This window comes from Pyrgilauda ruficollis, unplaced genomic scaffold, assembly GCF_017590135.1.
Source record: "Pyrgilauda ruficollis isolate IOZ18807 unplaced genomic scaffold, ASM1759013v1 scaffold24, whole genome shotgun sequence".
Classification (NCBI taxonomy): Eukaryota; Metazoa; Chordata; class Aves; order Passeriformes; family Passeridae; genus Pyrgilauda; species Pyrgilauda ruficollis.
This window is the reverse complement of record NW_024523648.1, coordinates 3,063,033-3,073,480: the sequence shown is the minus strand read 5'-3', so window position 1 is coordinate 3,073,480 and position 10,448 is coordinate 3,063,033. Positions and strand designations below refer to the sequence as shown.

Genomic DNA, 10,448 nt, shown 5'->3' with positions numbered 1-10,448 from the left:
ATGCTTTTAAAAATGAATGCAGTAGCCAGAGATGACACCACACGACAGAGTATTTTATATTAAAATATTCACCACAGTAAACTGGCTTTTTACCTCTGCTTTCATTTTCAGTGTTACAGCAGCTAAAGAGTGAAGTGATTCTAACACAGGGTTTGAGAACGCAAAGATTCTGAAGTTTAAATTATTTAGTGTGATTTTTTTTTAAAAAGATTATATAAATATCATAAAAAGGATTACAAATTTAAGCAAGACTCCTTGGAGATTGTCAACTATCCTTCACACATAGAATTGCTTAAAGAAAGAGTTAAACATTCAGGCAATTTAATTTTTCTTTTTCAAAACTTTATTAGGTAGACATTACTAGATGACATTGTAAAACCCCTTGTGTGCAAGTGAATGAACTCTACAATGTATGTCTCCCCACAATTAACCAAATCCACTGCCCCCCGCCCCCATTTCTAAATATTCATTCTAAGATGGGTGGAGTGCATTCAAATGCGACTTTACATTCTTCCATTTCATCATGGGGAAGCACTTTTTCGGTCTGCTGCTAACAGGGGCTTGGGATGTCAGTGTAAGTGAAAGGAATGCCTTTAAAGGAAACAAAGTACCGTAAGTTCTGTCTTACGAAATTCAGTCTCATATGAACACCAGATTCATCAGAGTCTTTTAAAAATTAAACTGCCTACAGTGATTGTATTTAGCAAAGTGAAGCAATAAAGAGACATATCTACTACTGAATACTAGTGAGGTAACATTTTGAAAATAAAACTGTTAAAAAATTCACTTACTTTCGAAAGGTCCTGTCCAGCAGGACAAACATTGTCAGAATACCTTCCCTTGTATCCATGCATGTACATGTGCATATACAACCTGTGTCTACTATAGCTTTTTAAAGAACAAGATTTTAGTTATACATTCATCAGGACAAGTTTAAAGATCAGACATTACTATGGTAGATTCAACAGAAGATTTCAATGAACCATCTTTCTAGACCTCCTAAATGAAAAGGCACTCTGAAGAGGGTAGCAAGAAATAATCCTTACAAAACATTGACATGAACTAAAGCAGCCACATAGGTAGTACACTCAACAGTGATTACTGGTGTACATTTAAAATACCAACTTGAAGATGAATCATTTGTAAAATATTGCCCAAGACTACTGAATATTTTATCAAGTTATTACAGTATGAAGACCACTGTTGCAATACTAGGCAACAGAAAATATAGTTTTAGCTAAATGCAAGACAAAGATAATGGGGAAATCTTATCAGCATTTTGGTTGTGTGAATGCTGGTTCTAGGAGAGAAAAAAATTCATTTAAGAAAACAACTAGTAAAAATAAACAGTAACTCATAAGGTTGATGGAGTATTTTGACACATGGCATATTCTATTTAATGGATTATAGAAGGCTCAAATTTTAAAATTTTGAGATAATGCTGAAATAGAAGTCATTAAGATATGTAATAATTCACTTATAAATTGATTGCAGTATGGCTCTAAATCAAATTCCCTATCACCAAAACCTTTAGATATGCAAGCTGAATCCTGACTAAACAGTCACAGCGGTGTTCACAGTATATGAAAGCTATATTACCAATTAGTAACTCCAGGGTGGAAAAAAGCCCCTCCTACAGTTCTGAAAAACTCAAGAGTTTCAGGAAAATAAAAGGTTCAAAGGGATATTAATCTTAATTTCTCCTGCTTTCCTTTACAAATTCTCAGTGGAGGAAATGGAACATATTAAAACCATCTTGTGATCAGGAATCTATAAAAAATAAGACCTTCTAAGCATAATTTTTCTTCTTACCCCCCATTAACTCAATTTCCTTCTGATAATTACCTTTTATACTTCTTTTTTTTTTTTTTTTTTGACAGGTAACTGCTCCCATAAGCTCATGAAATTCAAGGTAGTTTTAGAAAAGTAGCTTATTCCTGACTTCATTGATAGATGGACAACAGTCACATCAACATTAGTGAGAACAAACAGGTCCTTTAGTAAGTTTAGAATCGAAAGGGTAAAATTCCACTGTCTTCTGGAAAACGAAGTAAGAAGAAATAAACCCCACAACACCCATTTTGAAGCTATCAGAAGATGGCAAAATGAGTAATACTTTTCCAGATCACACCTCCCACCCTGCAGTGAAGGGCTGGGCAGAGATCCCAGAGCTGCGCCACCATCTTGATTGATGGTTTCGTCCACCGAGATACCCACCCCAGAGGAGTTACCAATTTGTATTAACAGGATATGTTAGCTCCAGCTGGATAACACTGAAATGCCCTCAACCTGCTTTAAGCCCCAGTCTAGTTGCACTGCACCTCCATCTGCCATATTCCTTGGTGCTTCCACCTCCAACAATCAGTGTGAACAAGGCACCAGAGAGCCCCCGAGCTGGCAGGTGCAGCCACAACAGGCTGTGCTCAATTCTCCTCTCCAACAGTCTGCATTTCCTTCAGTGATGGAAAACTCATGGCTTCTTATGTTGGAGGAGCCAGACTTACTCTAACAACTTAAGATGCATTTCTGCAGAAGTCTGAAGGAAGATGGGAGTCAGAGGAAGGGATGGGGGCAAAGAGCAAGTTAAAAAAGCCACAGAAATGAGATGATCAGAATTAAAATAAGCATGCCAGATTACTTTTATGATAGGCTAACTTCTTCCCTAATATAACATTTGTCAACTTTCTCAGCAAACCAAACTCATTACTTCGGCTTAATGTAACTGTAGGAATCCACAGAACAGGAATTCCCACACTGCTCTGTTGAGGGGTATGAACACCTTTCATTTGTTTCAAGCAATAAGGCACTTACACATTTTAAATCCCTCATTATACAAAACACTAAATACTGGAATTCAAGTGTTGCTTTAATGGGCATTGCCTTCCTCCAGTTTGTACAAGTTCTTAGTCATCCCATAAATATACTACAAAAAGTTCCCATCACTGATGCATCTAGCTTGTATGCTGCCCAAATGCAGAACTAGAAATCGCTTTCTTAATGAATCCACAGTGTTTGGACAGCACTCTAGTTGTGCCAGAAGCCTGTACACTAAAAAGGGTGTGATCTATTATCTCACAACCCTCACCTCTTGCCATCCAAATTAAGCCTATTTTAAAGGGAACCCTTCACCCTAAAATACACAAAACAAGAGATGGGGGCAAGGGAAGACTTCTCATTGCACTGTCATGGAATTAAATTCAGCTTGTACTCCTCAGAGATAATTTTTTCTTTTTTTCAACACTATTCTCATCTCTACCATAGTGACAAGAATTAACAAATACCAAAAATGTTATCTAACTCAGATGGTTAGTTATGTAACAAAGATGACTGTGCTGTTTAAGTAGATTTTTAAAAATTCAAAATTAAAAGCCCCGAAGAAAAACAGATTTCAGCATCTTGCTTTTAAGTAATGTAAATACAACAAAATTAGTATTTTGCTTATATCTCAGCAAAGCATTAATGAAGCAACTTCTTATGAGATCACATTTTACAGGTCCAATTTGATCATCAGCCATTTTCACGAGTTAGTTTCAAATGATGAAATTTAAAATGAGAAGGAGCGCATACAAACAAAGTGTATAAGAATGGAAACATGGTAAACAATTTATTATTAGACGGTAAACAGTGAAATGTATCCCTTGTAATTTCTGGACACAAAGCAGCAGGATGCCAATTGATATGAAAAACTCTTAAGAGTGCATATTTATGCAAAAAAATAGTCCATGACTAAAGACTGAATCTATCTGCTCACCCAGAGCTTGCATAAGGCATGAAGATGTTTTCTGACTGCATCATAGTTTTACAGGATGGGTTTAAAACACCTGAACAGCTTCTCTGAATTCTGTAAATATAGTTCCTTCTAAAAATGAGGTAAATGTGGCATTGTGTTAGTAACACCATGTTCTTTGACAATAAGTTAAAAATTTCCAAAATATTGTTTTCAGTCTGACAAATTTTCAACAAGGTGAACACTGAATGGGGTTGGCAGGCAATTGTGTTTAAGATATGTGCAAAATTCACATTAATGCTAAACAAATATTTTTACACAACAGGCTTCTCTTCTGAATTTAATCTATCCAAACACTTCTGATTAATTTTTCATGTTTTGATAAGCCAAATAAGCACCAAAAAAGGTTTTATTTTGCACAATATGCATATTTCATAAATAAATCACTATTATAACTATTGTGTTATACAGGCAGATTTATAAATTAACAGCTGGAATTATGTTTCAAAATGTATGTATTTTTTGCTATGGAGTCATTAAAACTTATTACACATTTTTAACTTTGAAACCAGAGCATGCACTCTAAGATCAGTTTTCATTTCCCTACCTTATGGCATTTCACTATTAGGCCAAGAGAAGAGAAGCATCAGTAATTAATTGCCTAATATGTGCAGTCTGTTCCTTACTGCAGAGAGAACATATGGTTCCTGAACTCTTATGCACAGGAAGGTAAGGAAGAATCAGCGAGGAAGCTTCAGTCTGCAAGCAACTGCATTTATTAGTTTTATTACAAAAATGTTTTGGAGTGTTAAGTGCTCAAGCTGTAACAACAGTGACAAAACTGTCTTTTAATTGAATCAAGGCTCAGCTGGTTTTTCATGTAACAGTAGCAAGATAAACTACCAAATAGATCAGCAACATAACTTTTTAGATGTTGCGCACCCTCAAGTTTGTGTGTTAAGTCCTAAAAATACTGAACAGCTGCAATTCCATTTCTTAGTGTGCTACTATTTGTTACATTGAAGAAAGAGAATTTGAAGAAATTTATTTAACGTTGTCTTTGGGTGTTGTTTCTAATTTTATTAGTGACTCAAAGCATTAAGTTTTCTTTATCATATTAAAAACTAGTGAACCCTCTCTTGACAATCTGCTCTAATGAGAATGTTGTTGGGAAATTCTTCCCAACTCCTTCCCTTTCCTGTGCTTACTAAACACATTGGCATCATTCTGCAATGACAGGAGTGCCTCCACAGTAGTTTGCGCTTCTTAAGAAGTGAATCACGTTTTCCATGGCTATCAATATGCTTTCAGATGTTTTTATAAAAGTATTTGTGACCAAATTCCACACTGGCATAAAAATAGTTTTCTCTGGTTTAATGGGGCTGTGACTGATGTCAGGAATGAAGCTAACTCGCTGCAACTATAAGGCTTAAAAGAAAGTAAGAAATTACCTAACAGTTTCCTCATGTAGGATTCTTTCCATCAGCAGAGATCTAATATAGATTATAACAGTAACAGCAATCTGTGGTTCTTATCCACAACTTGAACCTGCACAATTAGCATACCAAAAATTATGACTTTAGGTTTGCTCAAGAAACAAAATAACACAACTGAATTAAAAAAAAAAACAAACAACTAACAAACCAACGAAGAATTCGCATGGCAAACTATTTGGCCACTGAATATTAAACAGTTTCTCAATTCTAACTGGCCTAAGAAACCATTCCATCACTGGTAAATTTGTATCCTCTGGGAGAATCACTGCCCCACCCACACAGCATTTAACATCACACAAACTATGACAGTCTTTGGAAGAGCAAAAAGCCTCTTGGCTAAAATGAATACCTGACGGTGATCCAAAATACTTTCTAGTTAAAATTGGCAGTAGTGCCTGCAAATTAATATTTTTAATAAAGTAAAACTTTTATACTGAATAAATAGGTGTAAATTACAAAAACTCTTAACACACCAGGAAGAGTTACTAAGTCAGCATTAGGAGCATCAAAACCAAACACAAAATCTTCCCTTACACATTTGCGCTGCCTCAAAGGAAGATAATAGATCACTTGAAGTGCACTGTACTTTAATGACACTGAACAGGTAGGAATATGCTGTTTATTATAAAGCTAGTGAAAACTAAAGACTCACTGACTTTTTTGTACAGAACTAAGCCTGATGGGTCAGCTCAGCACAAAGCTACTTGGAATTGTTTTTCTGCTTCTTGCTTGTATTCCCACTCAAGCTTATTACTCTCACTGGCTAATAGACTTACATAAGGAAAAGCACAATTACTTTCTAGTCACAAGCTCCTGGATAAACTGTACATATGCCTAAATTGTGCTTTTAGATGCCACAGGACAGAAAATGATCCTGCTGCTGATATGGCTGAGTAGCCCTGGGACTTGACCCCACTACTGAAATACAACTAAATTCACATAGTGGAGAAAGAGAGAGCAGCTCCTGGGGGGTAGTGTGTCCAGCCAGCCCTCCCAGCAAGAGCAGGGTGGGGAACACACAGCCACGGCACAGGATGGGGAACACACAGCCACGGCACAGGATGGGGAACACACAGCCACGGCACAGGATGGGGAGAGCCCCAGCTCTGACTGCGCGCCTGCACGCAGGACTGAGCACACAGGCAAATCCAGCCCCAGCAAGCTTGGAACAGAAGGCTAGTGTAGAACAGATTTAAGCATTTCCTAGTCTGAACACAGGCACTGATGAGCAACATCCTTGCACAAAGCTAAATAATCTTAAATATCAACTGTCGTGAAAGCAAACACAATGACCATGATGATTAGCATACAGTAGTGTGGAATCTGCCTTAGCAGGTTAATTTAGCTGCCTGATGAAGTTTTCTGCTAATAAACATGGAGTAGAACAGCCCAATGGTTCCTTTAGCTACAAAAAACACAATACATTTACATAATTTCCTTATAAAGTTCATTCAGTTTCTTTCAAAAGAATAAATTAATGTTTTTAAAACAAATGACATGGCTTTGATGCATGTAAGGTTTGCTGTGATGAGTTGCTTAAAAGCTAATGTTTAACCAAATGAAGCTTTGTACTGAGCTACTTCTCAAGCTTTAGTAGGTTATATTATATAATATTGATAAAAATTGTATTTAAGTACTTTTCAGGTGGGAGTATTTTAATACAGATGGAAAAACATCTCCATATCCTTATTCTGCCTGGTTCTTGAACATTTATCCTGTTCTACAGAACAAATTATTGTAATTCCTTGCAATTGCAAAATTATTAATTGGAAAAATTATTGTAATTCCTTTTTTCTCTCTGCAGAAAAAGCACAATCAGACTCACTCATCTTTAAAAGGTCAAAGATGTCTCTTTCTGCTCTGTATAGAAAATGAAGAACCATTTCCCTTTGATTTAATCTGTCCTAATCTGCGTAGATGAAATGATAATGTAAGAGCTGAGTTGTATGTTCCTTTTCTCCATCCACAAGGACATACTTTCTGAATAGAAGTAAGTGCAGATCTATTATCTTCCCTTTTATGTTCTTTTTTCTAGTATCTTAGTTTCAGATCTTACTGAACTCTAGTTAAAAACTGAAAAAGGCAAACATGGCAGAGTGAAAACAGCTACAAAGACTATAAGAATATCTCTCACATTTATACAGAACCAGGAAAAGAAAGGAAATTAATCCACTGCGTAGTTAAGTACAGATAATCTCAAGTACTAAAATAATCTCAAGTGGAATAGTTTGACACCAAGTTATAGACTGCATTGCAAACCCAAATCTATCTATATATATCTTGCTCTCTGAGGTCTGAAGGTTTTTCTAAATAATACAAAAATATCTTCATTATTTGACATTTAAAGAGAGGAATAAAAATCCCTGAGTAAGCCAAAGACAACTGATATGTATAGCCTCAGAAAACACACTCAAAACCAAGACCAATTTTAAGGCAGCTTCCAACTTCAGAAAGAACACAAACAGAAAACTGATGTGTCTCAGAAGAAAGTAAGTCTAAATAACAGGTGAATTTGCATTGACTATAGGCATTGAATTTTATTTATAAATACCACTGCCTCCCTCCTTAATTTGGAAATCTTTGAAAGATACTACTTCTACTGTTAGGATAATAGGGCAAACTATGGTGTGCTTGAAGAAAAAAAAATGCAAGAAAACAAAAACAGAAGCTGATAGAAAACAAGCATACTATTCAACTATGGTAAACTGATATTTGTGTTTCCAGGTAAACAAAAGTTATCAGCTTCTTCCACTGAGGCTTCGAAGTCAAAGTATCTGGTAACATTATTATGTTGGTGGGGCAGAACACTATTTACTTAAAAATTACAACTGGATTCAGATTTAACAAAAATTTTCAAAGAAAGTGGTACAAAGTACATCCTCTTAAATGATACGTTTTTTGCAAGCCTAAATTTTGAAGTCAGTAGACTCTTAAGGACATTTCCCCTCTTCCTGCTTCCCCTTTCCCCATATATACACAAACATATATATATAAATATATGTGTATCTTCAAACACACAAACTAAAAAGTACCTTCACAGTACAAATCTAATTTTCTTTTCTTTATGATTAGCTTGTATTTTTACAGTATGAAGTAGATATTTTTTTTTGTTCAGTTCCTTTCTTTATTGTTTCAGTGTTCTGTCTAAACAAATTTATTCTACTTTAAGTTATATTTGTATGATAGATTTGGATTAAAATTAAAAGTGTAAAAATTCTCAGTAATTGACTCCTTATGCTGAATTACATTGCTTTTGTTGTGATGCACTGAGAAAGAGGTTTGGTAACAAACAGTTGAACTTAAGGAAAAAAGAGCAAAGATAGCTATTCTCTTCAGAACTGTCATGCGCCAGGAAGAGAAACACTGGAAGCAGAAAATAAGAATGAAGTGGTCTCCTAAGAATTTATGATCACTTCCCTTACCCTGGATTCACAGATTTTCCTTGTAAGACATCAGTGGAAACTCCAAGACTCATGTAGTAGTAGCCTACTCAAGGGAACAAACAAACAAAATGTGCTATTTAGGCTATAAAATTTCATCAAGTCAATCCTCACACAGGTAGTGTGTAGCATGTATATCATATTTCAGGTCAGAATAAAAAGAGCAGGTTTCCAGCTTCCCTGAAGACACATTTCAGGGATATCTTGGGACAGATTAGGCCACTAACATATATTGTTATCTAAACCCTTCAGATTTTTTTTCTGCACTGTGAGAATTTAAAAATTAAGTCCTGTTGTAAGAAATCTTGTCATACCCTCTGCCATTAATATTAATAGACTGTCATAAATAAATTACTGAAGTGAAACCAATCACCATATTCTTAACTATCACGGCGCTTCAATACTAAGGGTATTTCCCTCTGAGGCACTGCAGTTTGGCGGTGGCAATGTGCACTCCACTAGCAGGACGACTCAGAAGATAACCAGCTGTCGTGCTCTGGCATGTGATGGGGTTTTGGTATGCTGAACAGAATGCTGTGTGATGGAAGTTATTTACAGAAGTAGTTTTTAATACCAAAAGTAGTATGCTCAGTATACAGTAAGAGTCCAAACACTTCTAAGCATTTCCACCTTAAAGGCCGACACTGAAGTTAAACGAGCACATGTTAGCAGTTAAATGCTTTCTTCACAGGCCAAATCGGTAGTAGAGTTGTGGCTACAATACAGACTTGGATTGTCTGGTTCAGAAACTTAGACTCAAAAAAACCCCTCCAAAGTAATAACTAAAAAAAAAAAAAACAAACAAAACAAAACCAAAAACATTTAAAAAGCAGCAGTCAGGGGGCCCATCTTGTTGAGAGTGCACCAGAGCAAAGAGGCTTTCTGGTCTGCAGTAGTGTTTTCAGCTGAGGGAAGATGGCAGGAGAGCCCCCATCCTTCTTCCGGGGCGGTGGCTTTGATGCTGTAACCAGCACTGTATTGCTCTGTTGCACAAAACACGGATAGCCCTTGCAGGACCAGCTCAGTTCAGGCGAGTAATGTCCGTCCTCACCAGGGCATACCTGTCCGTGACCTTTTCCTCTGCTTTTTACAAAGGCAATAGATAGGAAACACAAATAAACCTGCCAAAAGAAGGAAACATGAAAAAAACACATAATTAAATGCAATATTTTGTGCATGTGTTAGGTTATTTAGATATATGTATTCAGATGGAGCTTTTCATGACTCAGGAGAATTTAGACCAGGCATTTGGACAAGTAGAAAAAAATACTAGCCTGCAACAACCAGTGTCTTTGATAATGAGTTAAGCTACACTTACTCTTTGCTGTTACAACAAATTCCTGCTAACCCTACACTCACCTCTGACAAATTAATTTCTGAATCGTGCTGTTTGGTATACAGTACAAACAAAACTTTTAAAAGCACTCTGGAAATTCTTAGATCTAAATTCAAAGCTGATGTAACTAAGCTACTTTTCAATTAGATTCACATGCAATAGAGACAGCATGTTATAGCTTTACTTTTTATTTATTTTTACAAGCATCCTCATCTACTGTTAAGTAATATCAAATGTTTATCTTTAATAATATCAAGTGTTTATCCTTGCCTGGAAAAGGACCTATTTATTCTTAAGTCATTTGAGAGAAAGCAAGCTGTAAAGACAAAAATAAATAAATACATCACAAAAATCATTCCAGTGAAAAACAATTTGTCAAATAGTCTGTACTCTTTCAAACCCAAACGAGAAGCATCTTCCTCTTTCTCTTGCTACCAGCTGACTGAAAT

At 36.0% G+C, this 10,448-nt stretch overlaps 1 protein-coding gene across 1 annotated transcript in view; it reads right to left on the bottom strand.

Annotated features, from left to right (window-relative positions):
- Nucleotides 1-325: 325 nt before the first annotated feature.
- Nucleotides 326-10,448, bottom strand: part of RNF217 (ring finger protein 217) — a 63,980-nt gene continuing 53,857 nt past the window's right edge. The window contains exon 6 of the mRNA XM_041469824.1: nt 326-9,784. Coding sequence (XP_041325758.1) covers nt 9,711-9,784 — 74 coding nt within the window. The 3' untranslated portion in view covers nt 326-9,710. The remainder of the gene's footprint in view (nt 9,785-10,448) is intronic.